The 18,379-nt window shown below is 41.1% G+C and overlaps 1 protein-coding gene across 1 annotated transcript; it reads left to right on the forward strand.

Annotated features, from left to right (window-relative positions):
* The first annotated feature begins 728 nt into the window (after positions 1–728).
* hsp90b1 (heat shock protein 90, beta (grp94), member 1) lies at positions 729–17,927 on the forward strand. Its single transcript, XM_046393743.1, has 28 exons — positions 729–905; positions 1,398–1,500; positions 1,857–1,998; positions 2,293–2,409; positions 2,521–2,852; positions 3,035–3,146; positions 3,276–3,410; positions 3,692–3,808; positions 3,899–4,036; positions 4,146–4,223; positions 4,335–4,400; positions 4,719–4,988; positions 5,126–5,371; positions 5,509–5,645; positions 5,781–5,859; positions 6,059–6,214; positions 6,470–6,577; positions 11,729–12,032; positions 13,031–13,066; positions 13,973–14,025; positions 14,205–14,288; positions 14,526–14,632; positions 14,759–14,912; positions 16,275–16,376; positions 16,467–16,541; positions 16,643–16,711; positions 16,804–16,954; positions 17,072–17,927. Exons 1-28 carry the CDS (start codon positions 857–859, stop codon positions 17,203–17,205), a joined length of 3,654 nt encoding a protein of 1,217 aa, XP_046249699.1. The 5' UTR covers positions 729–856; the 3' UTR covers positions 17,206–17,927.
* The last annotated feature ends 452 nt before the right edge of the window (positions 17,928–18,379 follow it).

Genomic DNA, 18,379 nt, shown 5'->3' on the forward strand with positions numbered 1-18,379 from the left:
ATCCTATACCCACACACCCATCAAACAGGATAAGCAAACTGTACAATAATGAGCGCATTTGTATGGTGATGTTACACACTGTTTATTCATCCATGACTTATATCAGTATGACACAGTTTCGCTTTTTTTCACATATTGATCAGACATTGTGTTTAAAACAAAGACTTTTTATTCATTATGTGCAATTTAGTCTCAGTAACTCAACAGGGTCATCTTGTGGACAAAGGTGAGAGGTGCACATATTATATTAGTATGTTCATAATTCAGAGTATGCTCCAACAGCAGGATCCACGCTTTTACAGGAAAGACAGTGCAGACAGTCTAAATATTATACCATGTACACATACAAGATGAAAAACATATAATGTAGACTAACATAGACATAAACAGACCAGATTTAATGCTACAGTCAGTACCAAACGGGCAACTACAAAATCGCACTCGTATCTTCAATGTCATCAAGCTTCAGTGTGCCTCTGGATGTGGGATTGCGTAAGAAAATCAAAGATTAACTAAAGTGTTGACTGAGATTTTTTTCACATTGAGGTGAATTTTAGGAAGTGATGTGCTGATTATTCATTCCTGGCCAATGGTGTCCAGCCACGATTTTAGGGTATTGACTTATGTTGAAGATTCTGATTGGACAACATACACCGTAGACTCTGCTGTTATTGGTCGAAGGTCGTGCGTGGTGCGCAGCCATTGGTCGGTTGTCACGGGTTTAATAGAGTGGGCTCTTTTGGTGGGAGCGGTAGGTTGTCAGTCTCTCTTGTAAAGGCAGAGCTGCGTGCAACGAGCTCCCGGCTTTTGTTATAGGCACTGAAGATACACATCGTCAGGCGAGCTGTATCTCAAAATGAAACGAGTTTGGGTGATAGGTCTTCTCTTCGCACTGTTAGCGTTTGGTGAGTAGCGGAAAGATTTGCTATCTCCTTTCATTTGCTAGTACCTAAAATTTCAGCTAACATTAGCCAGTAAGCTAACGTTAACTTGATCCTGTGCTTCTTCTCTGCTCATTCATGACTAGAGCCGACATATATTTGCCGTTTTAAGCTACATTTGACTCATTTCTTATTGACTGGAAGGTTGATTTGGCTTGAACGTCTTTCTAGGAGCAAGGCTGTGCGTTATTCTCAATTGCCTTTCCAGAAGTTTCTAGTTGAAACACTCTGTATTAAGGCTGCTTCATGCTAGTTAACATCCCCATTGAAAAACCGTTAGTATGGCGTGCATGTAAATGTATTCTGATAAGAAAAATCCATCTTAATCGCGCCTTAGCGCAGCATCATTATAAATGAAAAAATCTCAAACATTGTATATTTCTCCAGATACAGCTTCACGTGTTTCTTGAGTATAATTTATTTATTTTAATCCAACAACTTCTTGTCCCTTGGCAGCCGCAGTAAAGGCAGAGGATGAACTTGACGTAGACGGCACCGTAGAAGAGGATCTTGGTAAAAGCAGAGATGGCTCCAGAACAGATGACGAGGTCGTGCAGAGGTAGGCGCCTCTTTGAATATCTTTTCATATTGTCACTGTTCAGTGAACTCTGGTTGTCCCTAGCAGGAAAGGTCGACTAAACCTTGAGAAACACAAGGTCAGCGTGACCAAGCTTATGCACATAAACTCTCATAGCAACCCTTGAATTGAATCAGTGGCAAAGCTTTGCAAGGTTACTGCACGTTCCTCATTAAGACAGGGAATCGCGTGTCTTGACTTCAACTTGGACACTTTCCCCTAGAGGAGAGAGCAAATTTACATGTTGTTTGTGAACTGTTATGATTTTTTTTTTCATTGTGCACATCCCTGATCTCACCTGTGTACACACACACACACACACATCTGTCTATCCTCAGAGAGGAGGAGGCCATCCAGCTGGACGGATTGAATGCAGCACAGATTAAGGAACTCAGAGAAAAGTCAGAAAAACATGCTTTTCAGGCTGAAGTCAACCGTATGATGAAGCTGATTATCAACTCTCTCTACAAGAACAAGGAGGTGAGCAGTAATAAATAGCATTTTGATGTACAGTAATCACCTTTCCAAGATGAAGGTTTTACATAGTAGTTCTGGGTAAACATGGCTGTCCTATGTTGTGTTCACTTTGTTAGTTTGGCAGTCTGGCAGTTACGATTGGGGTTTAACACAAAAAAGTCCATCTGATTAACAGTAAAGATTCCCTGCTGAAAACAGTCAGAGCTTAAGCCCTGCAGGCCACCTGTGATGTTACGGCTCACAGAGCTCTTCAGGAAGGGCTGGACTAATGAACAAATGGTTGTTTATCTGTTTCAGATCTTCTTAAGGGAGCTGATTTCCAATGCCTCAGATGCTCTGGATAAGATTCGCTTGTTGTCTTTAACCAATGAGGACGCACTGGCCACCAATGAAGAGCTGACCATCAAAATTAAAGTATGCACAGGAAAGGGAGTGGAGCATATTTACTGTCTATTGCTGGCTTTATTGGAAATGTTTAATAGTTCTTGCTGTGTTGGTAACTTGCTGTGTTGTTCCTGTTCCCAGTCTGATAAGGAGAAGAACATGCTCCACATCACTGATACTGGTATTGGAATGACCAAAGAGGAGCTGGTGAAGAACCTGGGTACCATTGCAAAGTCTGGAACCAGTGAGTTCCTCAGTAAGATGACAGAGATGCAGTCTGAGGGACAGTCAACCTCAGAGCTGATTGGCCAGTTCGGTGTGGGTTTCTACTCTGCTTTCCTCGTTGCCGACAAAGTCATTGTGACATCCAAGCACAACAACGGCACTCAGCACATCTGGGAGTCCGATTCTAACCAGTTCTCCGTCATTGAGGACCCCCGTGGGAACACATTGGGAAGAGGAACGACCATCACGTGGGTTTACATTTTTTATTTACGTTAAAATTACATAGCAATTTTAGCTCCCGTTTAATTGTTTTAATTGTCTCCATGCATAACATGTAACACCTGAATGCTGTTTTCCTTTTTAATACTCTCAAATGTTACAGTAATATTAACTTTGTAATTAAATCCTCCATATATTTTTCTAAACTCAGACTGGTCCTGAAAGAGGAGGCCTCAGACTATCTGGAGCTGGAGACCATCAAGAACCTCGTCAGGAAATACTCTCAGTTCATCAACTTCCCCATCTACGTGTGGGCCAGCAAGGTGAAGACTTGAGACACTTTCTTCCTCACTTTGACTTTTATCTGATACCAGTGTGAGTTGTATTATGAAACTGACAAATATGGAAACAAAACATGGCCATGATATAATTTCTCCCCTTCAATATACCAGACTGAGACAGTCGAAGAGCCCATTGAGGAAGATTCAGAGACAACAGAGGAACCAGAGAAAGAAGTTGATGAAGATGAGGCAGAGGTGGAGGAAGAGGAGGAGGACAAAGACAAAGACAAGCCCAAGACAAAGAAGGTAGGATGTTTCTATAGGTGTGGGTAATAGGGCCAAATGAATTCTGTGACAAGAACATCTGTTACAGTATTTCTTTGTTTGTTCATTCAAAATCACATCGTTAACACATTTAGCTGTTCATTTAATTCAAGTGAGTAGTTCTTTTTTTTTAATGGAATTACAGATCTCTCTAAGTTGATGCTATTTGGTCATTTCAAGCCCTAAATCATTGGGTCTGAGTGTGGGGGGGGGGGGGTGTTTTACAGTCATTCCTGAAAATGTGTTAACATATTTCTTTGCAGGTTGAAAAGACTGTGTGGGACTGGGAACTGATGAATGATATCAAGCCCATCTGGCAGCGACCAGCGAAGGAGGTTGAGGAGGATGAGTACAAAGCTTTTTACAAGACCTTCTCTAAGGTGGGCACCAGAACAGCAGCTGCTCGTCAAACAGTCATGTACATCGTAGGCAGACAAAGTTATTTTACCAAATCAAACTTTCTCTAACAGGACAGTGAGGATCCTATGGCCCACATCCACTTCACAGCTGAGGGTGAGGTTACTTTCAAGTCCATCCTGTTTGTGCCCACTGCAGCTCCTCGCGGCCTCTTTGACGAGTATGGCTCTAAGAAAAATGACTACATCAAGGTAAGTCCCTCAGTAGTGTTCATTATCCACTTTAAGGGACTGTATTATGAGTGATATTTTTAGAATTCCCTCAACTCGGCTTCTGAATTAAAGTCTGTTTTTCTCACAGCTGTTTGTGAGGAGAGTTTTCATCACTGACGACTTCAATGACATGATGCCCAAGTACCTGAACTTCGTCAAGGGAGTGGTGAGTGGGTTTTCTTGCTCCTAGTGAAAATAGTCATGTGCTGATGTGGATTGTCCTGGTCTTTGTTCATAAACTGCCTACTGTGTGATTAATTGAAATTTATTTTGCTAGGTTGACTCTGATGACCTTCCTCTGAACGTTTCCAGAGAGACTCTGCAGCAGCACAAACTGCTCAAGGTGAACTTCACATCTAACATGTGTACTACACCATCTAGATGCTAAATAAACAATTTATTTTATCTGTAAATGTCACTCTTTAGCTTTTGCAATTGAACGTTTTATTACCATATATTCTATCATGTATCTGTGAAGACTTTTTAATTAGATACAAAATAAAGATTATTGACAAGCTAGCAGGAAAGTTTCTGTATTTAAACTGGAGTCAAAAAGTTCTTTACAGGAAAGAGATGGGAGGGAAAGTTAAAATGTAAAAAGAAAAGGTTAATATAAAACTTAATGTAAACAGAAAGTAATGCTCATCTTGTCCCCGTTCAGGTTATCCGCAAGAAGCTGGTGCGTAAGACTTTGGATATGATCAAGAAGATCGCAGAGGAACAGTACAACGACAAGTTCTGGAAGGAGTTTGGAACCAACATCAAGCTGGGTGTCATTGAGGATCACTCCAACAGGACTCGTCTGGCCAAGCTGCTGCGCTTCCAGACCTCCAACAGCGAAACTGTCCTGGCCAGCCTGGAGCAGTATGTGGAGCGCATGAAGGAGAAGCAGGACAAGATCTACTTCATGGCCGGTACCAGCAGGAAGGAGGTGAGTGGATGTGTTCTGTAAGCAGTGTAAACTGTACGACAATATATGCTGAAATTGTACCAAATAGACCAAGTTTTTCAGGTAATATGAAATTTGATAGCCCGGCATTGATGGTCTGTCCTGTTTGCCCTCTGCAGGCCGAGTCTTCTCCCTTCGTGGAGAAGCTGCTGAAGAAAGGCTACGAGGTGATCTACCTGACAGAGCCCGTGGATGAGTACTGCATCCAGGCACTGCCCGAGTTTGATGGAAAACGCTTCCAGAATGTGGCAAAGGAGGGCGTCAAATTTGACGAGAGTGACAAGGCCAAGGAGAAGAGGGAAGCCCTGGAGAAGGACTACGAGCCTCTGACCACTTGGCTGAAGGACAAGGCCCTGAAGGACAAGGTAGTGAGACAGTTATTTTGTAATATTCATGACATGGGAAATAAACACCAGCCACGGAGGCGATACAGTTTGGCTGCGGCTGCTAAGTTAAGTCTATCCCGGCATTCATATTTAATACAGTGTTGTTTTCCCCACAGATTGAGAAGGCCGTCCTCTCTCAGAGGCTAACCAATTCACCCTGCGCTTTGGTTGCCAGTCAGTATGGCTGGTCAGGAAACATGGAGAGGATCATGAAGGCACAGGCTTACCAGACAGGGAAAGACATTTCCACAAAGTGAGTAATGATCCTGTGCTTTTCAGCAACTTTTATAGTCATTATCATGGTTGTAAATTGCACGTGTAGAACGTGCTGTGTTATGTCTGAGTGGTCTCTGAGCTCATATGGCAATTCCCCTCTTCTGTCTTTCAGTTATTATGCCAGCCAGAAAAAAACTCTAGAGATCAACCCCAAACATCCCCTCATCAAGCAGATGCTTAAAAGAGTCAATGTAAGTCTGCCCTCTGTCACTTGACTACATTTGTACTATTTTAATGAGGCAACAATTATGCAATTTATACAATAACTTGCTGCTATTGTAAAATGTATTCTTAGCAAGCGGTATAGTTTTTCAGAAATGGCTAAGATTTGATTTATTGTATTGATTTAACCAGCTGACATGCATTAACTGGTTTCCTCGTGTTCTTCAGGATAACGCTGACGATCAGACTGCATCAGATCTGGCTGTGGTGCTGTTTGAGACGGCCACACTGCGCTCAGGCTACCAGCTGTCTGACACAAAGGCTTATGGAGAGAGGATAGAGCGCATGCTCCGACTCAGCATGAATGTAGACCTGGACGAACAGGCAAGTCTCTGCCAGCTGTCACATACTATTATTACTCTGGAAACATTTGCAAAGAAAATGCTTTCAGTTTCAGTGTGCATATGTCAAGTTTGTTCTCCTGCTTCACAGCCTGTGAACACATTAGTTTCATTTCCCAGTTGCAGGGTTTCTGTCTTTTTAAACATTTTCCAGCTTCAGGTCGCCCAGCTGGGTCTCGTGTCAGCTCAGTGATGATTGTGGGTGCGTTGTGTTACAAATGATGTGTGTGTTCTACAGATTGAAGAAGAGCCAGAGGAGGAGCCAACAGAGGACGACGCTGAAGATAAAGAGGACGACTCCGAGGACAAAGAGGAAAATGTAGATGAGGAAGATGATGATGAAACGGTAAGAACACTTAACCTGCTGTGGCATCACAAGGATGCAAAGAATTCAGATGGTGGAATATTTATTTTTATTTCTCCGTGTTTGTTCTTAACTTTACATTTTGTTCCCTCACAGACAAACACAGACAAGGATGAATTGTGAAGCACTGAATGGAGGAGCATGTAACAAAGGAGCTGGACGTGGGTTTTGAGTCTTGTTCCAGCGCCACCGTGGTTGATGTTATCCTGGGTGGGGTCCCTGGGTTGGGGTTTTTTAAGGCAAGCATTGTTTGTTTTTTTTTTTTTTATTACATTCCTCATGACTGTAAATTTGTTAATATTTAACTGACCTGTTTATGGGAAGATGCGATCCTGTCTCTTGATCGAATAAATGTTTCTTGGAAAAATGACAAATTGTCTGTTTGGTATCGTGACACCTTGGATGTTAACGATACACAAGTATCTGAAATTAAGTTGCTACTTAAAGATGTGAACCTTATGGTTTTGGGACTAAATGTGGAGAAATATACACGAACCATAGAGTGGATCTTATAATTTAACAAATTAGGGTGCTGATGGTGTGTGTGTGTGTGTGTGTGTGTGAAAAATGACAGGGACACTTCATGGAAAATTCTAGCCAACTTACATTTGCACTTGAGCAAATATGCGTCGGGTCCACTGCTAGCCAATTGACAGGTATGTAGAACTGTCCGTCCACTGACACTTTGTAAAGGTGGTGTCAGTGTTTGCTGTTTGTCTTCATTGAATAACTACTAAGCTTGTTGCTGTTTGATGATACTCTTTATTTAATTGATGGAAAGTGAACAAAATCAATACAGAGTTTAGCGGAGAGGCAGTTTATCCAAGTTATGGACAGAATTGTTGGATGCTGTGGTTTTACTGTTGCTAATGTTGTCACAAAGGTTGTATGAATACAATACATCTCAAGTTATTAAGTCCAAGCGTATTTGCTGCCACAGTAAATGTCATGACTTCAGACTGTATGGTTCACATATCTTAGCAGTGTCCGTGCACCGTGTTATGTTATCACATAACAACTGTGATAAGAGAAAATTGTATTAGTTTATCTCAGTGTCTACCTGTTGTAGAAACATGAAAGGCATTGAGCTCAGCAGGGCACAAGTCAGTCATGGTGTAACAATAAGAAACCAAACATGACCTACATCTAAATATAATTTTACATGATTTTTTTTTTTAAAGTGAGACATATAACAGGCATCCTAAAATATACTTGTAATTCTGCAGTCATTTTTATATATTTATTTCATTTTTCTGTGCTAAAAAACAAACTAACGAAAACAGTGAAAATTCTGCAAGTTTTTGTTTTTAAAAGTATGTCTTTTCAAAGTAGATAAAATTGCTTACTCTTTCCTGGCACCTCCTGTTGGGTAACAATGTGGACTGCATTGATCTAATGAGCTTCTGGTCTCACATTATCACCCAGTGTGTTCCAAGAGTCTCTTATTAGGGAATGTCTAATGTTCCTTCCACTCTGATTAGGCTGCAGGAAATGGCTCCGGAAGGTGTCTTCATTGTTTAATGCTGAAAAACACCAACATCATGCATCGGCACTGCTATGTATAGAAGATGAACTGTCATAATGTAGGCTACTGTATTTTAACGATGCATTACACTACCGTGTCCAGCAGGGGGCACCGTTACACGTCTTGAGAATGGTGCTTATGTATACTGCATGCTGTACTGGAGACATGTTGTACCACAGGCCAGACTATTAAGGCAGGTCCTACGCGAGGCCTACCATAAATCCTACACCAGTGATGGTTACGTTTAACACAGAGAGGTGTTAAATCATCACCTCTCTGTGTTAATCCAACACCTCGCTGTGTAATGCAGTGCAGTTCAACCAGACAGCACATCCGATTGCATGATGATCAGACATATGAAACAAAACCTCACAAACAGACTGTTCTATTAGACTGCACTGCATTTAGCCAAATGTACCTAATTAACTGGATCCAGTACAAGATTTACTGTGCTTACAGACATTAGAAAGTATACAATAAAAAAAATTAATTCAATTAAAAAAACAAACAAGCTGAAAAATAGCCACATTAACACAGTAGAAGAGCAGGAAGCACCTCCTTGTTTTAAGCCGCTACTGACCCACGATATCTAACTCAGCTTGACAAAGAAGCCACAGTCTGGACATCTACCTCAATTTAAAGTCATATTGTCACAATTTAAGCAGCTTTTTTTTATATCAGTCACAATGTTTATAGAATAAGCTTTTTTTTTATTTATTTCTGTTTTGGACCTCAAAACTGTGAATGATATCATTTTCACTAGGAATGAAATCTATCACACAAAAAAAGCTGATTATAAGCAGTTCAGTCTGATGCCAAGTACATTTGTACCATAAAAAAAACAAACAAACGCTTCACACCTGGTCTGGTGAAGAAGCATTCTCTTCATTTTCTTTGCCATCATATGAATCAGAAGCTGCATTTTCCAGGTTTTATAGCAGACAGCAGATACTAACTGCTGAGAAAATAAGGAAACACCCAGGAGATGGTGTGGTGGATGTGCAGGGAAGCCGCACAGTCAGCACATTTCCTTTGAAGGTGTAAATTGTTGCACACGTTTGAGATGAATGAATTCCTACACCTGGTGCGAGATTTATATACTCAAAGCTGAATCATAGAAGTAAAACAAGTCATTCTGCTAGTAAAAGTGGACCTGTTCCAAATGGTTAATATTATGTCCATGTTTATTTATACGATATTAACACTTAACTGACCCCTGGGCTGGTGTCACATCGGTTTTACGCCTCCCACTGCTTCTTATGTGAGAGCCAGTAACAGAATAAAACAGCTTTTGAAAGCTCGTGTTATGAGTGTAATGTTCATTTGAAGTCAAAGTTCAGTTTTATGTCAGTTTGGAGGCTGTAAAATGCGTTAGTGTTTAACTGTGCGATGTTCAGCTGCGGGTGGTTTTACAATTTTTGTCCACCTCTTAGATATCGAGGAGGGACTAAACAAAAACATGACAATCATGAAGGTCGGATTTCTTACAGGACTTTAGCATCCAGATAAACAGTAGTGTATATTATCTATCATTAGTACACTCACTCCTGTTGCACTGTGAGGCAAATTCCTGTCTGTATTTACAGTAAAACTGCGTTATTTTAACCTAAGGATGACACAGCAGATCTTTACACGTGTGATAATTCCACAGCTGTAAGCCCCATTTGTCTGCTGAGAAGCACTAAGCAGTAACGATCCTCAGGATGTACGGTTCAGGGAGCAGGACTGGTGCACAGTGTTTGTTCTCTACCAACAGCTGCCTCGTCTCACCACGGATATCACAGTGGGGTTGAACTGTAGCCCCCACGTCCAAAATAAAACCCCTTGGACAGCTCACAGGCTGAATGAATGTCGAGTTTAGCAGCTAAGCGGCCGCAGTGTTGCATTACAGGTCAGTCCGTGGACCTGCTCCCATGTTTTGCCCAAGTGAGAAAATGTTGTGCCTTGTTAACAACGAGTGACAGATATGGGCCACAGCAGGGGGATGGTGGGTGGGTGGATGGGTGGGTGGGGGTCTCGCGGCACAGCCGCAGAGGCCCACATGGGCAGACGAACGTGTAGATAACAGCTGTGCACGTTGGTAGATTTTTCTTCCCCCCATCAGGTGCTTCCTTGCTGCTAACCTGTAGGATTAACCCTTCATCTCTCTTCGGCCTCTGCCCTCTATGTGCTATCAAATTCCAACAAGATCATCCCCAAGATGTGGTGGGTTGTTGTACATTTGGCAGTTTTGTTATTTTTTAGGCTCACCTAACCTGCTCCTGGTTGGTGTGAAACTTATGGTTTGTCATGAACATACTTTTATTTTTTGATTTCATATTTCTTTGTCCTCTCTTATCTTTTTGCTCTATTCTACCTAATTGGCTGAGATTGTGTTTAAAACTGAGCTGAGTAACGTGGGAACTTCAATGTTCAGGTTTGTCAGAGAGAGTTGCCGGTTTTACAGGTCCAAGAGCACGTTTAAATTCCCAGAAATGTGGTTTCTTTTTATTCTGAGAACCTGTAAAAAATAATTTGCATCTTAGAAGTGTTCTTTTGTCAATTTCGGAGACAGAAATGACCCACACAAATGACAGCATGACTTATTACAGCATTTTCATGCACCGTAGATGATCATATGCAGTGTGTTGATTATTAGGCTTTGTTTTCAGGCCAAGAATACCTTTGCCACAGCAGTTTTTCTTTACAGATCCTGAACGCTTCAGTCTGTAATGAAGCCTTTCTGGCAGCGTACAGTACTTGCTGGGAGTCACACAATGTTCTGAAAAGTCCCCCGACGTTAATTTTATTATTCATTATTTCATTAACTTTTCTCCCACTGGAACAAGTAATAGAGTCTAAATTGCAGACGCCGTTAAAGAGACAGTCCCTCAGAAATGAGCCTTTGTCATCCAGCTAATGAATGTAATTAATAATTGCAATTAAGATGGAGTTGCAGTATGACTGCAATGTTCATCGTGTACATTATAGTTTTAATTTTTATCTGTTTGGACGCATTGTAAATGAATGATCATATGTAGCATTTCATGTAGTATTCATCAGTCTATGCTGGCACGTTTTTATTTTTAAGAGGGCTCTTATTGCTTACTATATATATATGTCCATTTCTATGGTTACATTTCGAATGAATGCAAAGTGAAATTTAGCTTACATAAACACAGATTTAAAACAAACGATGTCTGTAAAACAGGAAATGTCAAACTTGCTACTGGACAACAGACATGATACGGACATCCAAGGTCTCGTCTGCTCTCCCTCAGTGAAAATCGATGTCTGATTGATTCACCAGAGGGTTTCTCTTTCCCATTATGTGTAGTTAGCGACTGACTGCAGCTTCTGCGCTGCTGCTGCTGCTGCTGCTGCTGCTCATACGTAATCCCTGGATGGGTGGTTGCCATGGATTCCATGGTCACATGCGTGGGTTTCCTGTAGCCAGAAGCAGCAGAAGATGCTCGGACCAAAAACCCAGAGCCATTTTCATTCAAGAAAAAGAAGGGATCCGCGGTACAGGCTGGCTGACTGGGTGGTCTGACTACACCCGTCTCCCGGTTCAGGCTCATTTCTGGAAATATCTCAGCTGTATGCTTTTGGTTGTTTTGAATTCGCAGCCCACCGGTTTTGTCCACATTCATAGACTGATATCAGGAATGAGTATAGAAATTCCTGAAGGACTGACGGAGCTGTTACAGAGCTTTACCGTGGAAGTGTTGAGGAATCAGCCCAGGGATTTGCTCGAGTTTGCATTACAGTACTTCACCCAGCTGAAGGAAAGCGAGACCAAAGAGGCCTCATTTGGCAATGACCAAAATTCGGCCCCAAGACCTGGAAAAGCGGTCAATTTCATTGACGAGGCCATGCAGATCGATTCGGAAAACGGAGAGGAGGAGGAGGACGACGACGAGGAATTCATAGGTAGGGTAACAGATGTACTGTATGTCAGGACAGTGTGTGAAAATGAATGACCTTCATTTATTTAGGACTACGAGTATGTAGCGCCGTGTGCGCGGCTCCCGTTCAGCGGGAGAGAAGACACGGTGAGCGCAGTGATGCTCCACCATCCACTGCATCCACTACGGCTCTGTCATTTGCCATATATGGTCACGGAGGCTGAATAATGCTTAATGAACGAGTCTTGAGTCTTCATATGTGCATAGTCCTCATGTGCACAGCAGCTGCAGGCAAAACGTTTCTGTTTTGCAGAAAGAGCCTGCACCTTAAGGTCATTTGAATAATTTCATTTCCTGACGGGCCCACACCCTGAATATGTCTCAGAGGGAGGACAAAGCAGATGAATGTAGAAATCTGCAGGTCTGCACTGATTCAAGCAACGCAACATATGACTGACTGCTCCTTCCCAAGCTGTGGTCATATTTAACACAATGGTCGGTGCAGTATTGCCATAAGGTACAGCAAGTAGCATAGCAACCCAGAGCTCTGACACAGCATCCCAGTGAGTGCTGGGGTCTGCAGGGCTGTCTGCAATGGTTACATAAGGACATGAACACCATAGTCAGTCAGTAAACTAACTGTATTCTTTTGGAGTCACATTGTGCTCCGTCACACTTCCAGTGCCTCCTCTTAATGCTATTCAAACGATCCTCTTGGACAACACTGGCTGGCAGGCTGTTGATGGATGAGACCTCCTATCTAATGCATATTTCATACTGTGGCATTGTGTTGGCACTTTTTGCTGTATTTTACATTTGATTTTTTTTCCTCCCCTCATTCAATTTTTTTTTTCAAAGAATCAATTGCACTTCAAAGCACCTGTTCTTATTCAGGTTTTAACCAAATGAATATGGATCCTTAATGAGCACAGGGCTGGCTATGCTACACGGTTCATTAACCCCATCTGTCATGATAAAACTTAGCATGTGAATATATGCTGTTTTTCTTCTTTTCTTCTGCAGCTCCGGTAATAAACAGATTCATCAGAAGAGCATCAGGTGAGTTTGAGCCTGCTCTGTCGGGGGAAACTCTGGTCAGTGTCAGTGCTGGAAACATATAAAGCTTCTCTGACACATGAATACTGAGGCTACATTAGATTTGCTCCAGTAAAAGCAGTGTTGAAGTATTTTTCCATCTGTCTTTTGTCTCTGTCTTCAGCTTACTATAATACGGCTGATTTATTAGAGTTTGTGACCCCACTTTGTCCCGGGTCTGGTTATTAATGTCAGTGAGTGACATAGGCAGGGGGAGATCAGGACAAGTACTACGAGCAATAAATCTGTCGTTCATCATAGTAGTATGTTTAGTTGCTTCACAAGAGTAACTTGGCTGCTTTAAGACTTTAAAATCTGCATCTTTGGCAGTCTGTATGTGAAAGTATTCAGCAACATGTGAAGCACATGTCCCACCATTTGTCACTTCACATGGGAAACATCCTCTACATACAGCTGGACACCACAATCTAAAAACTGAATCAAAGAACGTACTTGCAAATAAAATGAAAGTAGTTTTAATCAACTGTAAATATAATATCAACAATGTTTCAGGAGTTTATGCATTGTGTTTTTACAGAATCTAAATAAATTTATGAATTGAAATATAAAGCATTTTATTCATATTTGTGTCCTGTTAAAAAGTGAGGTTAATTCAAGTAAAAGTTTGTTATGACTACTGTATCTAGCTGTTAAAACACAGGAAGGAAATGTGGTCTGTGCTCCCACTACTGCACCACTCCCTCCAAAAGCTCCACACTTAAGATGAGAAAAGTTGTGTTTATTGAAAGATTTATTGCATGAAATGCCGCTGAATCATCCCTGGTATTTGGCTTTTGTTATTATAGCAGGATGATGGATTTGCTGTTTGTGAGTTTCTACTTGATTCAGTTGTTGATCTCTGTCATGCAGTGTGTGCTGAGGCATTCAATCCTGATGAAGATGAGGAGGATAAAGAGCCATGGGTAAACTGTGTTTTACACCGCAAAGATCCTGTCTTAATGTCGAGGTTGATTTTTCAAAACTGTATGAATTGTATGTCTGACTTTTGAATTAGACGGTCGACATCATAACGTCTTCAAAATGTACTTCACTGTGTAGACCATCATGGACACTCGTTACAAGATTGTGCTTCAATTCGCAGGTCACTCACCCAAAAACCGACGAGCAGAGACAGAGACTACAGGAAGCATGTAGGGACATTCTTCTGTTTAAGAATCTGGATCCAGTAAGTGGATTATTCCATAAGCACTCAGTACTTCCCTGGTTTGTGCTCTGCGATCTCTTAAATTATACAAAGGAGAACATGGCCTGAGGCCAGCAGCTTTTCGCCACAGCTCAGTGCACTGCACGCACTTTTTAAAGATGGTTATGTTTAATTAGCAGAAACAGCACACCGAGTGGATTCTACATGACTGTTTCAACATGTGAAATGCAAATGTTTGACTGATATTTCAAATCGCAGGAAGAGATGTCTCAGGTGCTGGATGCCATGTTTGAGAAGTTCTGCACCGTAGGCGAGCACATCATTGATCAATATGATGATGGGGACAACTTCTATGTTATTGAAAGGTGATCTTTTCATGTCACTGTCGTATTTGTAAAGTAAATCTGTAAAACCAGTGTTTCCAATAAGACTGCCGCATGTTTGTATTTTCTCTGACAGTCTCTTTTTTTTCTTTGTGTTTTTTTGTTCAGTGGAACGTTTAACATTTTCGTGAAGGTTGATAACACAGAGAAGCTGATAGGCTGCTATGACAACAGAGGCAGCTTTGGAGAACTGGCGTTGATGTACAACACCCCCAGGGCAGCCACAATAATCGCCACCTCGCCTGGAGCCCTTTGGTGCCTAGTGAGTAAACCATTAAATCTTCATGCGAGAGTGCAGTAGGCTCCATGCAGGATTTTTCTTTTTAAAACATGCTGCGCTGTCAGCTGTTGTGATGTTTTACAGTAAATATCCAGATTGTCTGTGACAGTGCTAGTACCTGGTACCATAGGTGAGATAATGTTGTCTGACTGAGATAAAATATTGTATAAAATCCAATGAGTGCAGCAAAGAAATGAGAGAGTGCTAATCGTGCATCTGAATGTGAATTTACACCTTTAGTCATGCATATATTAAAGCTAATGAATGTGCAAATTGAACAAAAAGGTGTTCTGTGACCCGTTCAGTGAGCTCTGCTATGAGATCAGCTGAGGCAAACAAGGCTAAACCTGCGTGTTTTGGCAAGTCCGCACCTCGGATGAACTTCTGTAGATGAGCACTGAAGATAAATTATCAAAATGTGAAAACTGGGGCAGTCAATGCTATCATGGAGAGGATGCAAGCCTGCTTTTCTTTGGAGCAGATTGTTTATGACTGACTCATTGGGCTTGTGTCCTTAAACTGTGGGTAACAGCTTTGTTATGTCATCTGTGGGAAGACTGGGTGGGTTGTAGCTGTATCCCCTGTTGACCTGGGTGCTTGTAGTGTCTGTTTGAGTCTGTGAACAAGCAGCCAGTCCTGTTCAACCAACCCCTGAGGTCGGACAGGGACCGTGCTGCTAAAGGGCCTCTGAGCTAACAGTAGACTGAAGAAAGAGCTTTGATTAAGAGTCTGAGATTAAAGTAGTATACAATTAACTTAGTGGCAGCCTGGTAGGATGTTAAGCTTCAGCACTCCAGGGCTCAGAACAGACTGTGCTGACCACTTTACCACAAGGTCAGAAACATGTATCCTTGTTTGTTTGGAATTTTTTTTATTTTGTAGCTAGAGGGCGCCCTAGGCAGCTGCCTCCCTTTCCCACAGTGCACAAAGTGTATATCGTCCTGCTGAAATGATACACAGTTGAGATACTTCTAAAGATTTATAACTAAAAGCAGCAGGATGACATGAGCACATGGGTGCTGTTGCTTGAAATATCCTAAGAAGTGTTAAGGTTTGCAGAGCGCAAGTTAAAATCTGTTTCACAGCGACCCCTACTGAAACATGTTGTTTCATAAAAGTTAATGTTTGGTGAAAGGGTGCCAGAATAGTCTGGAAAATATAAATGAGTATCACTACCCAGAGAAGCACAGAGAACAAGATCAAAAATAGTGGTGTGACTTTCTCAAATATGAGTTTTATTATTATTATTACTCTGAGTTTAAGAATAGTCATAAAAAAAACTGTGTGGTGTTTTCACAGGCAGAGGGGGAAAAAAACACACAAAATTATTTCTTTGTGTTTCAGGATCGCCTGACTTTCAGGAGGATAATAGTGAAGAACAATGCCAAGAAGAGGAAGCTGTATGAGGCATTCATTGAAACGCTACCACTGCTTACGTCATTAGAGGTTAATATTAGCTTTGTCCTCCAGCTCTAAGAAAGTGCAGTATGAATTTGCAGTGAAACCACCGTCAACCTAATGTTCTTTCATCCACAGCTCTCAGAGAGAATGAAGGTAGTTGACGTAATATCCACCAAGGTGTACAGTGATTCACAGCAGATTATTGCTCAGGTGATGAATCTCTTTGTATGAGCTGCTCTGCAACTGATCTTTATGTTGTCTGCTGCAACTGAGCACTTGTAAACACAATTACATAAATGCTTGCATTGCAGGGTGATTTAGCAGATTGCTTCTACATTGTCGAGTCTGGCCAAGTTAGAATCACCATGAAAAGAAGCAGGGTATGTTTGCACCGCCTAAAATAATGTTATAAAACAATCTGGCTTTTTCTCATACCTGATGGTGTGCATTGCTCTCTTTCTTTCTTTGTCAGACGAAAAAAGACCATGAGGAGGAGGAGGAGGAGGAGGAGGAGGTGGATATTGCTACTTGCTCTCGGGGCCAATATTTTGGGGAGTTGGCGCTTGTCACAAACAAGCCCAGAGCAGCATCAGCCTATGCTGTGGGGAGCGTCAAATGCTTGGGTACATTTTGTGCAATTTTATAATAATTCACATGTCCAGCATTATTATTTAACATCACTCTACACGACTCTCCTAAATCTATGTACTCTTCTGTCCTTTTTTCATTTTTTTTGTCAGTCATGGATGTCAAAGCTTTTGAGAGGTTGCTGGGCCCATGCATGGACATCATGAAGAGAAACATTGCAAACTATGAAGAGCAGCTGGTGACCCTGTTTGGAAGTAGCACCGAGATTGAGCAACAAAGTCCATAAGACGGCTTCAAAGGACCTCAAATCAGTGGATGATAAATGAGGCTGTGTGGATGTTTTTCCCCCATAATCCCTGAAAAGCTTTTCTTACAAAAAAATGTGAATATCCACTACAACATTTGTGTGCCAGATAAATTAAACAAAAGTCAGATGAGACAAGGTTCAAGTAAGCCAAAGCAGGATTGCTTAATGCGTGTTTAAATTAGATTTCTCACAACTCTAACCTTAAAAATGTAAGTGTGCATTTTACTTGTCAGTGTCAGATGCATTATTTGTTTGTATTTTGAACACTTTTTGTTAATTCTCACATTTTTGCCACAGTGTTATATTTACACTAAGAGTATAACATCAGTTGTAAATTTCTAAACACCATTTGTTCAAATCAGATGCCAAAGCTAATTTCTTACTGGATAATTATTAGCAAGTATGTCATATTCTCTTGTAATTTTTGACAGGAGCACCAACACCATAAGGTGCACTGGTAGAAGAGCACCACATGATAAAGGAAGTTAGTTGACTTTGTGCTTGGATAACATCTTTCACATTCCACAACAGAATGTGGACTTTAACATTTCTACTGGATACTTTTCTGTTTATCATTAGTTTAATCCCTTGAGTACAAGTTCATAAACTGTATCACATTGTTGGTTAGTGTTTGTGGCTGTTAGCCTACTACTACGCTTTTGCAAAAAATAAAATAAAAAAAAAATAAATGAAGAAAGAAGCTTCAGAGAGATAGCTGATAGTTTTGTAAGAGCACACAACACATTGGTGTACAATTTGAACCTGAGCATTTACTGTTATTATATAGTCCACCTCTAATTTAATAATTTGTTCCACTAGACTATAGTCATTACAGGCAATGTCTTGAGACAATTTGTTTTTTTATGTAAAATTCAAGTCATGCTGTTTTTGTGTCAGTGATTACATATATTATGATTATGACATCCATTATGCTGTCTACCTCTGCCAAAAACTTACACTATTTGAAAACACATATTCTGATGTTCCCCCTCAACAGGAATCTAAAGTGGGTCTTGTTCTTCTTCTCCTCTCTTTTTAAAATTAATGGTTTCATGTGGTTTACTGCAGCTTAACTGTTTAAAGCTGATTTGAAAAAAATTCTGAATTTATCTCCCTCCTTTTGAGCAGACAGTAGCCCTGCTGGTCATTTTTG

The sequence above is a fragment of the Scatophagus argus genome, chromosome 7 (genome assembly GCF_020382885.2).
Source record: "Scatophagus argus isolate fScaArg1 chromosome 7, fScaArg1.pri, whole genome shotgun sequence".
Classification (NCBI taxonomy): domain Eukaryota; kingdom Metazoa; phylum Chordata; class Actinopteri; family Scatophagidae; genus Scatophagus; species Scatophagus argus.